Source organism: Oryzias latipes, chromosome 3 (genome assembly GCF_053564925.1).
Source record: "Oryzias latipes strain Hd-rR chromosome 3, Olatipes_Hd-rR_3.1".
In the NCBI taxonomy this organism is placed as follows: domain Eukaryota; kingdom Metazoa; phylum Chordata; class Actinopteri; order Beloniformes; family Adrianichthyidae; genus Oryzias; species Oryzias latipes.
In genome coordinates this window covers 21,966,363-21,987,635 of record NC_136239.1, presented here as the reverse complement: position 1 = coordinate 21,987,635, position 21,273 = coordinate 21,966,363, and the positions used below count along the sequence as shown (strand labels likewise).

General features: G+C 39.0%; 1 protein-coding gene across 1 annotated transcript in view; it reads right to left on the bottom strand.

Moving 5' to 3' along the window:
* Positions 1–1,017: 1,017 nt before the first annotated feature.
* igdcc3 (immunoglobulin superfamily, DCC subclass, member 3) overlaps positions 1,018–21,273 on the bottom strand; it is a 63,932-nt gene continuing 43,676 nt past the window's right edge. The window contains exons 7-14 of the mRNA XM_004067122.5: positions 18,913–19,078; positions 11,843–12,090; positions 9,549–9,713; positions 9,124–9,312; positions 8,478–8,582; positions 8,251–8,386; positions 7,907–8,114; positions 1,018–3,918 (exon numbers count right to left, since the gene is read on the bottom strand). Of these exons, the coding sequence (XP_004067170.1) occupies positions 3,793–3,918; positions 7,907–8,114; positions 8,251–8,386; positions 8,478–8,582; positions 9,124–9,312; positions 9,549–9,713; positions 11,843–12,090; positions 18,913–19,078 (1,343 nt within the window). The 3' untranslated portion in view covers positions 1,018–3,792. The remainder of the gene's footprint in view (positions 3,919–7,906; positions 8,115–8,250; positions 8,387–8,477; positions 8,583–9,123; positions 9,313–9,548; positions 9,714–11,842; positions 12,091–18,912; positions 19,079–21,273) is intronic.

Here is a 21,273-nt window from a genome sequence, read left to right as displayed (position 1 = left end):
TCCAGGCTGCTCCCTGTTCCCTTCTCTACCTCTGCCGGTTCCAAGCCCGGTTAGAGAAGGTTGCGTCAGGAAGGGCATCCGGCGTAAAACATTGCCAAATTTACCATGCGACTTGTTCGCTGTGGCGACCCCTGATGGGAGAAGCCGAAAGTGGAAGAAGAAGAACAGGAAAGAGAGGAGAGAACATGCCCAAGACCTAAATATAAATAACCAAATATCTTTTTTTGAATCTGTAAAAATACAAAGTGTACGGTCTCCCTCCACTGATGACTTACACCACTAACGCCAGTTACTGATAACTTTTCTAACGCTAAAATGATACTAGTGTATGACATCCTGATCTATGAAAGTCTAATCACGTAAACACGTATGTCTCTGCTCCACATTTCAGGCTTAATAGTGTGGCACGTCTACAGGGGGTGAGAAATTTGCTGCAGCAGGAGATTAACCCTAGATTACAACAAGGGAACAAAAAAAAACCAAAAAAAAAACACACACACTTCTTAGATCCCATGTGAAATGACTCCCAACAGAGGTTAAAAAACCCCCAGAGATATTTCAGCGGCCCTGAAGAGAAAAATACCACATCGGCGGTTAATAATATACACAGAGGAGACGTTAAAGTTGGGCATTTGTTTGGCTGTTTTGACGATTTACATTTTCTCAAGGCAACATGACAAACCACGCAAGTGTACAATTAAATAGAAGAAGTAGATGTAGTCAGAACATCTGCGTAGAAAGAAGCGTAAACACATAATTAACAAAAAGGCATAAAAATATACATTATTTGAGATGATCACTGAGATGGAGACCCCGCTGGTTTGCATAAGACATTAAAATAAAAGATAATTATTCGCTGTGGCGACGCCTCTAACCTTCAGGCAGACACTGATTTTTCACTCAGCGACGTTTTGAATGCACGGCGTCAAATGTTCATGAACAACAGTTAGCATGTTTGCCCGCAGCTAATGTTTAAAATGAATCTAAAAGGTTTCTGAGGTATGGTGCTGGAAAGTCTTTTTCAATGCTGCATATAAGTTAGCTGTTTTATTGTTATTTTTCTGAGCTAATTAGGATGAATTCATCCCGACTAAGTCAAAATCTGTTTAACCCTTGTGCTATCCTAGGCACTTTAACATTGGGAGTTGGGTCATCTAGACCCACTAGACAGTGCTCTGAACCTTTTTTCTTGAATGATTTGTGATCTTCACTGGTGTCCATGGATTACATGAAACCTTTCCACCTTTATACACCTTTGTCATGGTAGGGAGAACACGTCAAAGTAAGGGTGGGGTCATCTAAGATAGCACAAGGGTTACAATGAATCCAATATAAGAAAAATTGTTCCCAAAATGCATTTTTCTCCAGCTGTATGAGAAATCACAAATCTTAAATTTGTGATTCGAAAAGAAATTAAACTTCAGTTTCAGAATAAATGAAGCACTAAGTGTTTAACTAGTGCATGGCATTAAAGTCCTAAAAACTTCTTCCTTCATTTTTCTAGAAAATTAACGGTCCATTGTGTTCCTATTACTGCAAGCACTTCACATTTTGTATCACACAGTCTGTGTGTATTTTAACATAGTGTTGAGTTTCCTTCATGAAGACCTGAGAAGAAGGCCTGAAACAGGGTTGAGGTAGATAACCATGATGCATCAAAGAAAGTCCTGTGCAGGATGTGGCGACGCAGATTGTGTGAACACCCAACAACCATGCATTCCCCCCAGCCAGACGTATGTGTGTGCGCGCGGGTGTGGTGATCAGTGTGTAACAGGAAGAGGTTGATGTTCCTGAAACCCTGACAGCAGGCAGGAGGCTGAGCAGCTCGTGTGGTTTTGGGAAGAATACCAGCAGATAAGGTCAGAGGCTGTCTCATCTACACGACACCAGATGTTTCAAAGGCTACTGCTTCGGTTAAAAGGAGGCATGCAATGTGATGTAAAAACAAAAGGACTGCAGAAAAAAGACATTTAGAAAAAGCCAAGAGTTACACTGCTGTCAATTGAAGTTACACAATTTTCCAACTGTTTCTTAATGACAACATCTCGTCTATAAAGTATTCTTATTTCTGTGCCACTAAAGGAACAATTGATCACTCTGGTGATCACAGAATAACAGGATCCTGCTTTTAATTAGTCAAACATTTCAATAAAAAATTTAGTTTCTCATGGTTTTGGTTGATTTTCCTGTTTTTTGACAAGCAAATAACACCAGGCTTCCCTTTTACGCTAATAAATCAAAATGCACAAACAGAATTTTCAATTGACTGTGTCTTATTTGTCCAAATTTCTGATCAAAACTAAATGTAAGTGTTGTTTTATTTCTGCCTTTTGGTTGGCAAAGTTAAGATGAGAAAATAACATTTAAATGATTTCACGGTAGACGAAAGAAGATGCCATGATTGAACTGATTTAACACCTAAAAAAATAGAAAAAATTCAGATTATCAAAATAATGAACCATTCCTTCAGTTTTCTTTCAGTGGTAAAATGCCACAACAAAGACGTACAAATGTCCTCATATGAACCCCAGCTTGTGTGTAAATTGGTGTTTTGACAGAGTTTGTTTATGCAATATTTCCTTTCAGTGTAAAGATTCCTCGAGATGTAGATCAAAACGCAGTGTATCTCTTGTCATTGAGCTAAATCAGCTACCAGTGGGGAAAAATATATACATAAAAATAACAATAACAAAAATATATTCTAAATAACATTCTGGAAGAAAACGTCAAACATGATCAACACTTTCTCAGCATACTGTGTATCATGTTATCAGTCTGTCAGCTTGCATGAGGTACTGACAACTCTGCAAAAATTACAACAGAGGAAAGACACGACTTTACCAAAGGGGCAAAGGAAAACGGTTCTCGTTATGCAATAAACAAACTAACAACAACAACAACAGTGACAACATTTACATTGTTATCTTGAGGTAGAACATTCATTTCAGCATTTGGAAGTGCTTCATGTTGGATGCTCATTTTCCTGTTTCACGTCCATACGCTGGAGAGGGGGACGACGCTTCTTGACATCTGAGGTAGAGCGGCACCTGATCCTGTGGTTTTTCCTTCTAATCAGTTCCCTCCGTATCTAAAGTATTGTGAACAACGGGGAAGATCCAGTCCCTAAAAGCTTCCCACAACACATTCATTCCGGCTGAGGTAGGTTTTCGTGTAATTGTAAGGTTCACACACCCAAGTCTAGCACCTGTATGAAGGCCAAGAACTGATAAAAAATGTTGATATCAATGAAATAAAGTCCTGAGACAGAATATATTGAATCCCTGGAAGAAAGCTGAGGTCTTCTGTGAGTAAGAAGGTGGAATCATCGGTGGGAGAGAACAGGCAGCAGGAATCTTTGACATCCACAGAGATGTGAGCAGAGATACGACCAATAACTTATGACTGGTTCGACATAAAGACAATAAAGATATGTGTGTATTTATATTTATATATAGATATATAGTTATATAGATATAAACTTAAAAATAAAGTCATTGTATAACAAGGACATTTGGGGGAGGGGTCTCTCTTCTCTGTGCTGCCAAATACCAGAAAATTTACAAAAGAGATTTAAAGTGGTCCATCTAGCTAAAAACTGCCTGACCGCATTCACAGTCCTTGATTTCTGAAGACCTCAGAACAAACCACTTAAAGAGCGAAAGAAGGGGGGGAAAAAAAACTTGGCACAAAAGGAAAAACTATTTTCTGAAAAAGAAACACTTATCAACCTGAGTGAGAGAAAAGTCTAAGTGGACACTAGAAAGCATCCCATAAAAGGGCCTTCATACATGGTTAGCCTTGGACGTGCTGAGCCGCTTCTGCTGCAGAATGCGCCTGGAACTGAGTCTCACTCTCCATTTTAGCCTCATCCAGCGGTATGGTGGACAGCTGGGTGTCGTTCAGCATGAAGGAGTTGGACTGAAAGACAGATGCAAGGATAGGGTTAAAGGAGCAGAGGCTCACCGTGCACGTCCGATCCATTCAATTCAGCTCTTTTACACTGTATATTTAGAGAGAATTTCCTTTTCCAATACAATAAAAATAAACAAACACTTATCTGTCACTATATTTGCTGCACCTGCCAAATGTTATAGTACCCAGGGCAGCAGTTCTGTCTTAAATATTACTTCAACAAAGGTGCAATTTCTCCAAATTACTGATAAAACTGTTAGAATGGCAGTGATTCTATGATCTGTTTATTACTGAGGTCACAGTGGGTGGTGGAGCTTTACTGGGGTGCATTAAGGTTTTGCAAAAACATTACAACCAACCCCTTTTTATAAATCACTCCAGTAGGATCCCACCACCTGCTGTGACCTCAATAACAACCAGACTGTAGAATCATAAATTTCCCAGCAGTTTTAAATTAAAACCTGCGCAGTACAACTTTAAGACAGGGCTGTCTTGGGCAGCGATGCATTTTTCAGCAGTAGCTCATAAAGGTAATGAGTGCATTTATCTGGTGAAATTTAAAACAAACTCAATGCTGGGGAACACTTACAGTAAAAATTTAAAACAAGAGCACAATTACAAAGAAAATGCAAATACAAAAATATTAAAGATTAAGATTTTTTTCCTAGAGCTATGGACAGATGTATCAGAATGCTGAAAGTTGGTCCAGACATTTATGAGTTAAATTTTATAATTGGACAAATCTAACAGTTGGATAATAAAAGCAATGTGAACAGAAAAAAAACCAAGCAGTACTCCCCAAAACACCCAGGATATTTACTTAAAGGTTTTTTTTTTTGTGGCATTTTTCTCATGATGGAGTACATTTATTAAGAAAGTTAAGCTTTAAATCTCTTATCTTGTAAATCCGGAGCAGGTGAAAAATGTATGCAGTTTTAAAAATACCGTATTTGTTATATAGAAAATATCCTGGGCGGCCCACAAGCTCCAAGCTCTCTACAATGGGGAGGGGAAGAGGGGTTGGGGGATTGTTCTGCGCCAGTGGTCCCATTCACAACTCCGAGGTGAATTTCTGAAGAACTACTGCCGCTCTGCAGAAACGATGTCCTTGAAAACGACACAGGTTTTTTTTGTGGCTAAAAATAGTGTAAATATAAATAAAAGACCACTGGAAATGCTTTTAGAACAGATCAAACAGTGATTAAAGTAGGTCTTTAGGAAGGAACTGTAATGGAGTGTAGCGCTGATCTTACTTTGACCTTTAGTGAACTTTTAAAATGCTAATATCCAATCTGTTCAGACTTTATGCAGCTGTCTTAACAAAATGACTGACAGAAAAGCTCACAAGAGTGTGCACCCTGAATCTGCACCGCTGTGTTCTGCTTTAGATAGAAGGCCATGTTTCAGCAGACTACAAGTACACTTATGGAACACCATCAGAGTCAAGCTGTAGTCGATACTTTAGCTGACACCGGACAGGTTATTGAGATTATGACATGTTTTGCTATGATTTTTCTTTAGTTCTCTCTCTTCATAGTTTTTGTTTGAGACAGAGACACTAAGTTCCTCTTTAGATGAACAACTGTTAGAATAAACTCGTGTTGCTTATAGACTGTTTCCAAATTTCCATAACGTCACCCAAAAAGGAAATAACCAGAATTTCTCTCCACAGAGATGGGCTGTTTAATCCCAGATGTCCAGGACAGAAATCTGGATTGTTTAACTTTATCACCTACTGCTGATTACTTGAGTCAGGTATGTTCCACTAAAATAAAAAAATACTGCTACGTCATTTCTGTCCAAAAATAAAACAATAGTAATAGATAATTACTGAGTGAATGATAGTGTTGGTAATAGGTTTTTTATGTCCATCAGTTAGAAGTTTTTCATGACACATCCTCTGGTTCTTATTAAAAATGTCCATCTGTGCAGGACGGGTAAATGTGCTTGCATGCATGGAGCACAAAGGGTATTGCTGTAACTTCACAAACTAGGTTAAGAACTGTCAGGCACATTGTTAAAATTGAAAGAAGAAAAGAGAACCACCATCTTTTAGAAAGAAATGTGGCCATTAAAAAAACAAATCTACATAAGTTTTGGTAATTTAACAAAAAAACAACAACAGTGGACATGATGGCTAACATGGTTTAACTCGTGGATGAACGGGGAAAAAGCATTAAATGCAAATGGGAACTCAATAGGCACTAAATAGCTGTGGAGTCTTCAAAAACCACTTATAAGTGAGGCTAATCAGAGCAAAAGGCTTCAATTTGCTAAGAATTGTCGAGATTAGGACTCTGGAACCGTGGAGGACAGTCATGTGGTCTGATGAGTTCAGATTTGACCAGTGATGAGATTCCTTAAACTATGCTCCACATGCATTGTCCCAACCATACCAGCCTTTTCTGGCATTGCAATGAACTGGGGGTTTCTGCAGTTAGTGGTTGTTCCTGAAGATTGAGGTCAGGTGATTATTTTAATAGGTTTAAAGACCAACATTTTTCAAACAAATTTTTTTCTTCTTTCCTGATTGCCGGGACATTTTCATTCCATGCCAGGATTCTTCAGGCCCTAATTTACGAACCTTATGGAGAGTCTTTGGAAACTTGCAGAAGAAAATATTGCAGGGGTCCAACTCATTATCATCAGTACAAGATTTTCTTTTAAAAAATGTATGTAACTCAGGACAGGAATAGATGCTGTGACATAGGAGAACCACATTAAAGTTGATGCACACATAGGTGTGATGTAATCAAAGAAAAAAAAAAAAAATGTTAGCAACTTCATTTTACCCTATTTTCCGGACTATAAGTCGCTGTGGAGTATAAGTCACACCAGCCCAAAAATGCATTATAAAGTAGAAAAAAACACAGATAAGTCGCACTGGACTATAAGTCGCATTTTGACGGGAAATTTATTTGACAAAATCTGAGACCAAGATACAATAACTTGCACAAACTCATATGACACAATCATAGCAGACTGTTTATCTCATAATTTCACAGTAATTCCTTCTCATTCTTTCTTTATTTATTCCTTTCATGAAGCATCATTGTCCAACTAATACTCTGTGTTCATCCTGTATTTGTAGAAACAGTTGTCATTTTTATTGCATTTCTGAATCTATGAAATCATTGGAAAATAGAATATTATGTTGTTAGCCTTCAAGATCTTATTGTAAAAAAAGGTTTGCTGATTCTCTGAGTCACTTAACAAACTCTTAACACTTAACATACCTCATACATCAAATTGACCCAGGAACATCATCTCTGTTCCTCACAAATGAACATAACAGGAGGGTTAACAATGTATTTATTTCAATCTATTTCTAATATAAGTCGCTGCGGAGTATAAGTCGCACCCCTTGCCAAACTATGAATAAAAGGGCGACTTATAGTCCAGAAAATACGGTAGTTTAGAACCCTGGATATGTCGACATATCCAGGGTTGCCTCAGGCTTTCACTTGTTTGCAGTGATTTATATGCCAGATGCCCTTCCTGACACAGCCCTGTATTTTTTGCGGGCTGGGGGCTGGCACAGGGAGACCCAGACTTGGGCCCACTTGTGGCTACATAGTTAGGCAGGAGTGTGAAGGGTCCACACTGGATGAAGCTTTTGAAAATGTGCAAAATGATACTGAACTGAGCTGCTTCACTTCCACTCATTTATTTCAATGTTTCACTTACTTGCCTACTGTGGATCCACCTTGACGTTAAATTTTGCTTTTTTTTTAAAACTCTGTAAAGAACCCTGCCTGACTGATTCTTTATGATCACAAACCTGCTTCTTTTTTCATTGAAAAAATAAAAGCTGTGTTGTCATTTTGTCTCTTCAAATGGGAATTGTTCAAACATGAACACATCAATAAATTGCAAAAATCCACTAATAAATATTTAATACGCCCACAATGAACACAAGTTTTTGTTTAACATAACTTTAACCATATTAAGAAGTATTTATAGATGACCTGGAGTGCTGGATATTAACACTTACCATGCATGCATCTCGTGCATCAGGTTGAGAGAAAAGTCTCTCCAGCTCGCCGTGGACCGCTTTCTTCCCCGCGGCGCAGCCGTTGACCTCCCTATCTCTCCTGGCAGCCCCGTTGAGCCCAGAGGGCCCTTGAGAGGAGTAGGAGGACTCCAGCACTACACTGTGCCCTGCCTGGGGGGTGGCTTGAACTGTCTTACACATCATTAGCCTGGGGATTACATGAGCATACACACATGAAACACTTGTCTGCTGTTTACACACGATAATCATTAATCCAGCCATGAACAATTACTGAAAAGTATTTTCGGTTGTTTTCATTAGCCGATGAGGAAGTGTGCTCTGACCTGCCGCGGTAGCTGAAGACGAGGAAGAGCACGCAGAAGATAATGCAGGTCACTCCAATGTGAATTCCGATGATGATCCCTGTAGTTGATGATTTGCCGTGTTCGTCTTTTGCACAGTTACACGAGCCGTCCAGCACTGAGGAACATGAACCATGAAGCGGTTTGTGAGAAACAGACACAAAGGAACTCAAAAAAGTTACGTGGGACACTGTGAGTGTCTAAATCACCAGATTTCTCCAGTGCCTCCCGGAGGGAGACGAATCTCACGGTGGCATTCCCATCTCCATGTTGGTTGTATGCAAGCAGCTTTATCTCATAGACCAGCGAAGAGTCTGGACAAAGAAAACACACACACCAAGGGAGTGTTACAAGGGCGAAATCAGCATTCACCCTAGAATATTCGCTATGACTTTTGGTCAAAACTAAGTTGTTCAAATCTTTGTTTCTTATTTTTCAACCAGCAGTTCTGCTTTCTCCAGGCTAGAACTCAAACTAAAATTGATTACTGTTTCAGTGGGTCGTGGGAGGATTTTGACATGCTCCATTAGGAGCCCTGATTGCAACGTCAAACTTGATTTCTTTCTTTTTCTCTTTAATTAAAGACTCAATGACAAAATTGGGATATTTAAAAGCATGATCAACAGCTTAAATGTGTCATAAATGTTATGTCTCGGTTTGCCGCTTTGTTTGTAGTTTCTCTGTCACAATTCTCAACATTCTAATCTGCCAAAAACTCTACATAAGCTATGTCCTAGAAAACGACACAGGTTTATTGATTTGAGCTAAAAACAGCAAAATATTAATTAAATATATATTGTCCCCAAAGGTTCAACACATTTTACACCCGATGTTTCATGAAACCTGTTGCCTTACCCAGTTGAGTGACGTTGAACTGAGTGACATTGCGTGGAAAGATGATGGGGCCGGTGAAAAGTGGTGTGTGCGCTCTCCTGTAGTACAATCTGAAGCCCTCATGTTGGCCCATCTTGGAGGAAGCTTCCCACGTGACCTGCACAGCGCTGCTGTTCAACACTTTAGTGAAGAGCGAAGGAGGAGCTGGCACTGGAACGCCACAAAGTGACAACCTTAATCAGTCAACAAGTACGTCAATCACAGGGACTGTGCAAGCAGCTTTAAAGTAAACAAGACAGAGATGAAAGGGAATATCTATTAAAATAGCAAAAACTGTTAAAGTACTGAAGCAGTTAAACTGTGGTAATTGCTATAACACGCAGCAGTCTGTGTTCTTATGTGTGAAAGATACGGTTTGTGTACAACGTGGAGCGACTGCTGCTCACCCTCTCCGTGAGTGCTCTCAGTAACACTTTCTGATGGCTTGCTGGCTCCGTGGGAGGTGTAGGCCTTTACATAGAAGGTGTAACTAGTAGAGGGTTCCAGGTCGCGGATGACCTGCTGCAGTGTGGTCTTACTAACGGCTTCCTCGTACTCCATCTCCTGCGGGTCTGACGGAGCAATAATAGGCGAAGAGGGGGGGGGGGGATGTCAGGGATGGACACAGGAAGGATGGATGAGAAAGGATGAGCATAAGGGGTAAAACCATAAATACCATCTGCTCCTGTCATAATTTCTGGTTACTGCCAATTTCAGTGGTTTTATTAAAGCTGCTCTGTTAGTTTATTGTAAATCTATCTCAATCCTGGGGGGGGGGAGACGACCATTGAGAGGTGAACTTCAGGGGCGGAGAGAGTATATTGAGGGGGGAGTTATACAGAATGTGTTAAAGCCTTTTATTGCTTATAATTCAAAGACAGTAAGTCATAACTACCATCCACCCCCAGTTCCCAATCCACTGGGCCATGCCATCTTAGAGTAATTATAATAGGGCAATTCCTGTTGGTTAGCCCTGGGGGACTCTTTACTATCCATCACTGAGAAGCCCTGAAAAAGGACTTTCACCAGACACCTACGCACGTACGACTATGCCTAGAAATATGTGCATTAACGAGTGTAAACACGTCAGAGCCACACCACATCACAGACTAACCCCCTATCACATGTGTTTGTACAGATGAGTGTTTGAACAGGAGCGTGAAGCGGAGTCTGCACATTTAAGCTCTCCTCAAACCTGGCGCATGACATGTGTCGCACATGATTCAATCAAAGGCCAACAGCTCTGTGTGTGCGTCACTTTGCATCAGCCTGTTCGCCCACAACCGCCCAGCGCTCGTCACAGGATCTCATGTCTGCGATGTGTATGCAGATATAGATTACACCGCCTAAAAATATCTGCTTACTCTCGAGTCATTCATGAATAAGATCTGCTCGCGTCACAACTGTTTGACAAGTTTCGTTATTGAACCAGTACACAAAACGTTTAATACATTTTAGTATTTGTGTAATGTGTGTGTAATCAAGGTTTCTTTAACAGTTCTGGTCCATCGCCTGTCCATCCTGGTAGAGGATCCCTCCTTCATGTGGAGATCCCTGAGGTTTCTTCTTTTTTGCTTAATGAGAAGGAGGGTCTTAGGGCAGGGACGCCCAGTTTAGTTTAGTCTGTTTAGTTAGTTAAGCAATCAGCTATTGTATTTAATAACTTATTTTATGTTTCGTACAATTAGTGAAGCCTGTTGAGACAACTGTGTTGTAATATTGGGCTATAATAAAAGTAAATTGAACTGAATTGAATTGAGATGTGCTACATTATTTCATCTGCTGTCCTTCAAAGGTGCAGTTTTACTCAGAAAATGATGCCTCGAGAACCTTTTAATTCCTTCATTTTTCATTTGAAATTGTGTATATGGTAGACGAAGGCAAAAACTGACTACTAAGAACAAGCCTATACAGGGGTCTCTATTTTATTGTGGGAGTTCTAAAAATAACCTGTGATAAGTGAAATTCACAGAGTAGTCAACTTTTTTATAATTTGTAATTATTACAAATGTTTCGAGGCTCTAAAACTTCTCACTAAACCCTTTATACAGTATGCTTTTCTCAGACAGACATGAACATTTTCATAATTTTCTCTATTGTTTAAGTTCGGAAAGTTCAAATCTTCATTGAAAGTAAAGCTAGTTTGATAATAAAACTAAAGATCTGCTCCTGATTGAAGATTGATATAACTCTGACAAACTGAACACATTCTGTGCAGGACACTTGGAGATTGATTGACAGTGGTCTACAGCTATTCAGAGCGCAGAACACAATGCACTGTAAAAAATGTAATTAAAAATCACACAAAAGTACAAAGACACTGCAAAATTAGGGTTGCGATATAGCGAAGGAAAACTAAAGCAAATGGAGAGGAGGCCAAAACTTAACATTTTTTACTTATTTGAGACTTTTTTTCCAATGTTATACTAAGATGCTGTTTTCAGTCAAACAAATGATTTAACTAAATAGAACTTCATGCTACATTAACGACTTTAGAACCTAAAAAAAAACAAGTGAGAAGGGCAGCTGCTGAAATGGCATTTACAAAGAAAACAGTTGCTGTTGGTGGTGTTAGCGACATTAACATCCTTTCAGTGCAGCATCACGTTTTCATAACCAAGTACTGCTGTGTGAGTTTATTATTCATATATGCAAACAGTCTCCACTCTCCACTTTAAGATAATGTGTAGCTTAGTTTCACCTGAGGTTCTGCGGATGTGAAGCACGTATCCAATGATGTCCTGAGTGTTCTGCTCCGGCTCTTTCCAGGAAACCTGGATGGTGGTGGGTGAGAGGGCGTCAGCTTGGACATGGGTGGGAACACCAGGAAGTCCATCAGCCCACAGCACAGTGAGGCGTGCGCTGGCCTGAGTGGAACCCGCACTGTTCTCGGCAATGCACTGGTAGATGGCCTCATCGTCGCGGCTGATGCTGTGTATGGTCAGGGTGCTGTAAAGACAAGAGGGGACTATGAAAAAAGTCGAAAACATGGGAAATTAAGACTGCAATGGTTGTGATTTTTTTCTCTGCAAAGTAAAAAACTAATTTTGTAAAATGCTTTGTCATCTTATTTTCACCAGAGCCTTTGTTTCAACACAATTACCACAACTTCTTAACAGTTTTCTTGAGATCACAGACAGGCTCTGAAATTTTTATTTCTGGACAAAATGCCAGAAATGTGTTCAGCGTGAGGAATATTGGCAGGTAATTTTCAAAATGTTTACTGACAGTGATAGGACTAAAATCTAAAAGAAAAAAAAGCCTTTATGAAACATAAAAATAAATCTAAAATAGATCTGAAAGAAAGAGTGAAATGATTGTTACTTTAGGTTATAGTAAAGGATGGATTGTATTGATGGTTGTGTTTTAAAACGAGTGTTTGTGAATACATTGTTATTCCCAAAACTGACTTGTGAGAATTTCACAACAATATAAAACAATCTGGATTCAGCCATGTTGACTGACTTTATCCATTTTTTACATCCCATTTTTTGTTACAGGACTCCAGCTGGGGGCCGTGTGCAAACTTTTAAGCCGCTGAGGTGTGGATCATTTGATATCGGTCATGCTCCTCTGAAGCTTGTGTTGGCAGAAATGCCGTCTGACCTTTTGGAATCGCTCACAGCTGTTGAGTGTGTGATCAGAAGAGGTGTGGCGGCTTATGGGATGTCAAAAAAGTAATCTTAGCAAAATCTTATGGCCAGTAGCTTGAGAAAACTGTCAGTAGGGGTAGTATGAGCAGAGCAGCATGGAAAAATCTACAGGATGCCTAAAAAAATTTGATGTCTCTAAAACTGCTTTGATGACATTAAAAACATTTTTTTTACTGACTGAAAAAACAGGAATCTGCTTATTGCATTAGTTGGATTGTTTTCTTGCGCCTGCTTGTGGAAAGCAACGTCTTCGGAGAGTTGTAGTTTACCGACAAAGTATTGGTGTTGTAACAAATGGACTTAATGTTACTTCACACCTACGAAAAGAGGAGGATATAGCACAGGAGGTGAACGTGACATTATGCATGTCAAGTGCACAAAGCCCCGTGCTCGGCTGCGTAGCGGCAAATAGATTTATGGCACACATTCACCTAAGACAGTCAGCAGCAGAACGTATAGAAAGGTCCCTACTCATGCAAAGCGCATACATTCAAACAGATCTGTCTCTCGCTGCAGCTCCCCGGGGAGTCAATAAATCTATTTCAGGGTTTTGAAAAATGGGGTTTGCTTGCATCAGTGAAACATTTCATCTGTCCTGCACACACATGACCTCAACTACCAATTGACAGCACTCTCCCGTCGCTGTATAACACCTTCACTTCTGCCACCCTCTGCTCTTTGTCCTCATGTTTCTATCTTTGATTGTTTTGTCCTCACTCCAACCTGGCTAGTCTACTTTTTCCGGAAAATAAAGTGTTGTAAAAGGCAAAGGTAGCATTGTGTGTGCATGTTTTTGCTTCGTGTGGGCATCGGTGTGAAGTCTGAGTGGGTGTTTTAAAGCAAGAATACACATTCCACTTCTCACATATTGCCTATCCTAAGGCAAAAGAAAGAATAATAAATCTAACATAGTATAGAAAGGAAGCCCTGTGGTCTAAAACACAACTTTTCACATCAAGGCTACATGTTTTTCCATATAAAAGGCTACACAAAGAAAATAACTGACAAAACAAAATTTCCAAATCCCTTTGGAAAAGTAAAGACTGAATTGTAGTCACGTCCACTTAAAGTGGTGATTTCAGCGGTCATGATATTTGCAGAGTTAGCTTGTATTTATGTTAAAAAAGAAAGTCTTTCTGGCTTTAAATGCTTTAAGCTTGAACAGAGAACGTAAATGTCACTGGACTTCAACGTCTTAAAGAGTGTGTCCCTATTCTGTCACCAAATGTGTCAACTGAATGTCATCTTTTCGAATGACAAGAAGTACACTGGGGAGTTTGTTAAAAAAAAAAAAAAAAAAAAAGACCCAGGCTTCGTAACAATTCATTCATGACAAGCTAGCAATTCATTCAAAGAACACTGACGTCCACAGAGGCTGCATTTCACACTTGCTGGACCTGAAACTGGGGCATGAGGAAAGCGGGAATTCAGGACAGAACTGATCTATCAGCCTCAGCTCAGTTTGTACTGTCAGGGTGGATTTCTGTGGACAGGGGAGTCTGATTCGACATCAGCGTCTCAGATGGAGAAGAAAACAATTCTATGTCCTATTTTACAATGACGCGCTTACATAAAGTTCTCTCTGAGTGTGAATCAGTTGTGCAAATTAAATCCCTTTTTTTTTCTTCTGACCTCCCAGGTGGTTTCGATCTGAATAGTTATCAAAATAACTTATTCTGCGCCCATCTGACCTCTAACCCCAGAGGTGGCAGCAGTCACCAGCCTCCAGCTTGCCACTCAACCATCACATCTCTGACAGCCTTTCATATCAGCGATGGATGGACAGTTTGGCAGCCTGATCAGACACCTCAGGTGCAGGAAATAGGTCCTCGGGGAGCTGCTGCAAACAAGTGATAGAAAGAACAAAAAAAAAGTATGGAACGGGTTTGCCAGAATTTGTACTCTTTGTTTGCCTTGAGCTCTGAAGCCAAGCTTTCCTGTTGTGACAGGTTGACACCATCATTTACTCATCAGTTCAAGGTCATTTCACTGATTGACAGATAAGGCTGAGAGCCAGAAGAGTGGGTGACAGTGGCTGTTTGGGTGCGATTTCAGCTGCTGGGGCTGTGTTTACTCGTCATTGTTTCTGAGCCGTTCCCCCTCAAAGGCCAGCAGGGCCATTCTGGATTCAGTGAGAGTTGAAGGGGGAAAATGGGAACAAAGAGGAAACATGAGGAAGAGGAGGGGAAGGGATTTGGGCAGGTGGGGAGGAGGGGGTTGGAGCTGTCGATGAGCTGTCTCCGCTTAAAGAGGAGGGGAGAGCTGAAGGATATGATTGATTGCAGACGGGTCAGAGTTCAAGGCCAAGGCCTGAACCCCAGCCAGCTAGGACACAGCAAACAAAAAAATACAGTTTTTTTTTTTTTTATCAGTGACAAAAAATAACCCTATTCATCATTTATTTACGTTTCCATGTAAAGCGTGGTCCTACCACATACTTCTACTGCTAACTTCTTAAGTTATCATGTTTTTTTGCTTTTTTTAAATTAGAAATAGTTTCGCTTTAGGGGTTTTTCACAATGACCTGCTTGGTCTGGACCTACCCTATGTAGAAAGTGTCCCTTATTTGGCAGCTGTAAAAGATCATCTGAACTCTGGAACAAACCAACTATCAAACTTTGGACAAAGTCTCAGTTTTCTTACAAATACATTTGGTGTGTTAAAATCTATTTTAATAAAAAACATTTAACCAATCAATGAGTACATGTGGACCAATAAAAGGAATTGAAAAAAAGCATAAAACATGGATGCTGTAAAACGTCCTATCAGTTAACACAATTTAGTTGGGGGGGGGGGGGGGGGGGTTGCAGTGCTTCAAATGAGCAAGTGTTAGGAGTCTGTGATCTTTCCATGTGGTTTGGTCTTCTCAGCGCAAACCAAACCAAACCAAATGAAATCGTAAAATACTTAAACATTCTGTGCCCAATTAAAACAAGTCCATCGGATTTACCTATAGTGCACTCCATAGTTTTATTGAATCTTCTGATGAAAAAAAAAATAAAAAAGCATAGAATAAATGGAAATGACTAAAATATGACACATCGATATTTTAGTAACAACTGAGTTACTTCTACCCTAATATATCAATTGTTCATTTTCTTTGGTAAGTTTGATGTAGTATATTTCCTGTAGAAAGCACCAGTAGTTATTTGATTTTATAAAGTCTAACGTTATGAATTCAAACTGTCGGAATTATGTTGATGTTTTCACTATTTTTGAATTAACGTTGAAATTTCCTTTAAGACCACAACAAAGCATTAAAACATTAATAAAACGTCTTCTTTAGTTTATGTTTGCCCTCATTAGTGACTCTTCAATGCCTGACGTGAGACTACCATTCATATAATAATAGATGTCAGCTTTACAGACTCTAAACTGCATACAAGTCTTTACATTCATCATTAGCATAAACCATTGAGGCTTCAAATAGTATATTCCTGCAGCTAAAGATGAAAAGGCTTTCAGTGAAGTGTGTGGATGGGAAGTCAAGGTGTCATAAGACGAGAAAGAGAGTGCGCTCACCTTTACCATGAGCACTAATGACTGTTTACAGGTGAAGCCGGTCAGCTCCTCTGGGACATCACTGCTTTCTTTGCAGCGTTGTTATGTCCTTTCTGGGCGTTTGTGTATAAGGGCTGCATGTAAATGAGGAGTAATGGCTAAAACACCAGAATTTCTATATGTAAACAGGTATGTTTATATAATAAAAAATGTCATGCATCGTGGGGATGTTTGTGAATATGTGGACTGGTCCTTTTCTTTTTTCTTTTCAGTAAATCCTGTAAATGCTCATATTTGCATGTGAAAACAGTCTGAAAGGCATTACCTTCCCTTCCCTTGTGTTTGAAGGTTAAAGCCATGAGAGCACAGAGAAGACAGAAGCCTTTTGCTGTAGAGTATCTCTACAGAAACACTAAGTATCTGCATCCATGTATATGTTTTTTAAGGATCAGGAGTAAGCAAATTCTACAATCCATTTTAGATTTTTAATGGGGGTGTAACAAATAATTGACATAATTGATCAGCTAATTAACATTCTTGTGATCCAACCAGATCGATCTCTCTGAGACAATTTGTAAATCCAATTGACCCATTATATATTAAAATTGCTTCAAAATAAAAATAAATCGATTATATCTATATTAGAAAATACCATTTGGATTGAGGCATGGTCATTTTAATAAACCATTAAAATGACCAAATGCCATCACAGTGGACAACACACATGTGATAGAAGCAAAAACGGGACCAAGATGAACAACTATGGACTATGATTTGCTTCGTCAACCACAAATTATATGAACGGTTCAAATGAATCGCTACACCTCTACAATGTACATTTACAGGACCAGAATCTACTTCTGTTTGAGTGAAAAATAAAGGTTGTGAAAAAAATGGCAGTGTCTTGGTGAGGGCAGTCACATGATTGCGAAGATCTCTACATATAATTTGTTATTTTTGTTGTTGAAGGGGTTTTAGTGATTCTAGTGACTGTTACCTATAGAAATAGATGGAAAAATCTGCTTTTTTTTTCACTTGAAAAGTAGAAATTTTTTTCTAAATAGAAACACTAAACACGTTCTCATGTAATATCAGAGCATCCACCCGCTGTGCAGTTCAGCGACACCGTGCACTTCTTAAGGAGCACTTCAAGCAGCTCTGTTCTCAAATGCCTGATTACATTTTCCTGGTCAACCAGCTGAGTGTAGGAGCTCATTAGCTAATGGTAGATCTCAAGCTGAGCTCTGTCTCTGTAACCAATCACAATGCATAGTTTGTGATGCATGAGATACTTATCATAGCAGGTCATATGTAATGATAGCAAGTGTAATGCTCACTTTATCTTTCAGTTACTGTTCATTTATTTGTCCTGCAAGTTTATCATTTCTAGTTTGAAGGTTCTTTCTTTTTAATCCTTTTTTGTTTACTCTGACTTGTCAGTTATTTTTTTCCCTTTATTCTTTGTTAGTCTCTTATTCTGTCTGTCTGGCCAAACAAACTGGTAAAAGCTGGTGGGAGTGAGGAAATAAATGTAAGCGAGGCTTGAGTCTGCTCCTTTTAGCCACTGCAGTGGAGTGCAAGTATTGATTTTTGTTTGTGCCTGTCTGATTTTTATACACACACTTCAGACTTTTTTCATGTATCATAAAAAAGCTGTGATTACTGAAAGCCAAAAGCAGAACTTTCCAGTCCCCATTATCTATGACTATGTGTGGTTAAAAATATGTTTTACACACAGGTTTAGTCTACACAGAGAAAAGTTAAAGAATGAAATACACAAATATGTGGCCATGAGCAGTTTTTATTCTCATAGTAAACCTCATTTGCATCACCTCTGGTATTCCAGCATTGCACAAACATCATTATTGCTATTACTATGTAGAAAATTCTGGCTGTAACATGATTTTTATGGAGGAGCAGGTTGTGGCTGGCATCAGCCAGAGCCGCTCCCTTTCTCATTTCCAAATAGACCGTGATAAGAATGACTCCAGCATCGAGCCCAGAGCAAGTTTGCATTAAAGACATAAAAAAATGTGGCTTGGGTCAGAGCAGGCGTGTAATGCAGAAGCTGTGGTGTTACGAACCACGGCAACGCAGCAAAACTGAGCATTTCCTGAGGCCAGAGGGGAGGTCAGTGTGGATTTAGAATACTAATTTTACTTTGATCAGCTGGTTTCAGCTTTGTGAGGACAAAGTTTGTAATGTAATGTTAGTCAGAAATGTGTTTTTATACTGTTAACCCTAATACATTATACCAGTCAAACACAAATAGGTGACAAACGTGAATAAAAAAAACATTTTTTCTTCTTTCTGCTACATCTCATAAAGATTTACCCATTAATCAACTCACATTTGAATGGTTTTAAAAATAAACAGTCAAGATACAAGTAGGACCTCCTAAATAAATTTAACTAAATAACTAAGTAATACCGGGAAAAATAAAGAAGTCCTTAGATCTTTATAGTTTTAAGAATGACTATCAGTAGAATTTAAATTGTCTGAAGAGTTAAGGGCAGTAGTTCTGGTAGAATAAGCATGGCTTTTCCTTAAATGAGTTTTTTTTTCTTTATTAAAGTCTAATAAAATCTCTTCTTTTTTTTACTGAAAATTGTTTTACCTGTTGTTGTTCCTGAGTCTGACATGTCCTCCTGGCTCCAGGACCTGCCCATTCTTCAACCAGGTGAGCTGCGGCTCAGGCTCACCTTGAGCTTGGCAAGTGAAGATGGCGGTTGTGCCGACCGGTCGCGAAACTGACTGCGGAGGCTGAACGAACTTAGCGGGAGCTGAAAGAGCACAGACACAAAGAATGTAAAGCGCACATGTTTCTAACTCTGCCACAGACATAACTGGTAAAGAAATCCACTGTTAGGACCTTCAGCCTGATGCAGAGGGGTTTGAAACTGAATAAAAGTAAGTGTGACGAAAAGGCTGAAAAAGTGTGAGAACGTTGGGGAGAGGTAAACGTGTAAATACTGAATAAAATCTATAATGCAGGCCAGGATCAATTATTGTGAGAGTCAAGATCGATGCCCAAATCGGTAAATAAAAGAGACTGAGAGAAATGCTAGCACAAAGGTGGAAAAGGAAAGTAAAAGAGTGACAGATGCTGAGCAACAATTTCTCATGCCTGATGTCGTTTAAAATAAAAGATAAAAAGTGTGAGGTTTATCATAATTAGGACCAGTCAAGTCATAAGGAAAGCTTTCCAAGCCATTTAGTTATGTGTGTTTTTCTGCTTCCTCTGTTGTCTCCATCATCTGTTATCATCACGGCTGCTCTAGTTTTTCAGTTAAACATTTTAAACCCTTGGATTTCTTTGAGTAGCTTTAAGGCTCCAAAGTCATTCGGACAGACTTTTAGTGTGTCACTTTAAGACATTTCTGAATGAATGTAAAGGCTTTAGCTCAATGTTTACTCAAATACACTTTAATCGGATAAAAAAAACTTCCATTTTTGTTAAGGGTTCCTTTGTGAACACTGTTTAACATCAGTATTCATCTCTTCCTGATCTACTTTCTATGAAAATTTTAATGTTTTGCCAATTTCAACTCATCCTTCTAGTCTTTTCAGTTACAAATAATTTTCATACCCATTACTGAAAAATGTTAAAGTAAGTTTTGACCCACTAAACATAAAACCTGATTTCATTATTTTTACTTCACAGCTTCAAGACAACACACATATTTCAATGTTTTGCAACTTTTTTTTCTTTTTACAGCACTAAGAGATCCTGAGGGTTTGAGGAAAAACACTTTCAGTCCTGCAGCAAGAGCGCAAGCTACCTTCAGGGAGCACCTCCATCTGTCTGCTCCACAGCTTCACTGAGTTGTTTGGCATGTTTGAAGTCTTGTTCTTCTGTTTCATAGCGAGACTGTGAGCTGTGAGGAGAAATGATCTAAACATGCACCTCTCACTCTCAGCAGGTGATCCGTGCCTCTGAATCACAGCACAACTTTAATTAGTTTGCACTTTGTCAGATGACGTTGCAGTTTCAAAGACGGGATTTTTTTTTCAAAGCAAAGCAATCGGCTTCCAAGTGCGTCTGAGACAGTTTCCGGCTTGCCTGACAAGAAAATCTGCAAAAGCAGAAAGCTTTATTGCCTTGATTCTGTTCTAGTTTAATGTAAACTTTATTAGGGATTATAAAAAATGATAAACAGATGTTGGATTGAAGTCATGCCTGTTCCTGGGAAGCAAACAGAAAATCATGCTGAAGCAATACCTTGAAAAACCCAGTTTTTTAAATTCTTAATCATCCACCTACCTTTCTTCAGTTTCATGCAGGAACAAAACCCATTTCTAAATTTTAAATTTCCCTAAAAAAATGGATCAAGAACTCTGATCACTATTTTTAAGGAAAAAGTACATAATTGGTCAAAACTACTTTTTAACAATTGTTTCAGTGATTGACATTGATAAGCAAATCAATATCAACCATTTTGTGTTTAATATCCTCTAGGGAACCAGAATGATTGAACTACAAATCATAAAAAGTTTAGATTTTAAATTGAAAGTGATGCTATAAAGACATTTACACATGACTAACAGTGTAATCAGCTCTGCTTTTCTCTTTTCTTTCCTTTTTGTAAACTTTTATTTCCAGCTCAGAGTTGCTGAAGCTTTCAAAAGATTAGGAAATGCTCAAAAATTTGTGAAACTGCATATTGAATCAGTTATAGCTGATGCAATGCACGAATTATAAACCCCATCAAGAATTCTTTTTTTCAGGATGTTTATTGAACTCCAAACTCAAACTTTTTAAAGGGAAAAAGTCATTGACTTTGACAAAGTTGGACTTTCTTCACTTCAAGGTTATGTAGTAATGCTTGTTCAAGCTTGGAAAAGTTCTGCTGGGTTCTGCCCTCCAACCATGTTTTGATCCATTGTAAAAGTGATTGCAGGGGTCTTTTAATTGTGATGATGCTGTTTCTAGCAACGTGTAATTTTCTGTGACATGCAGTAGTTTCTGCGGAGCAGC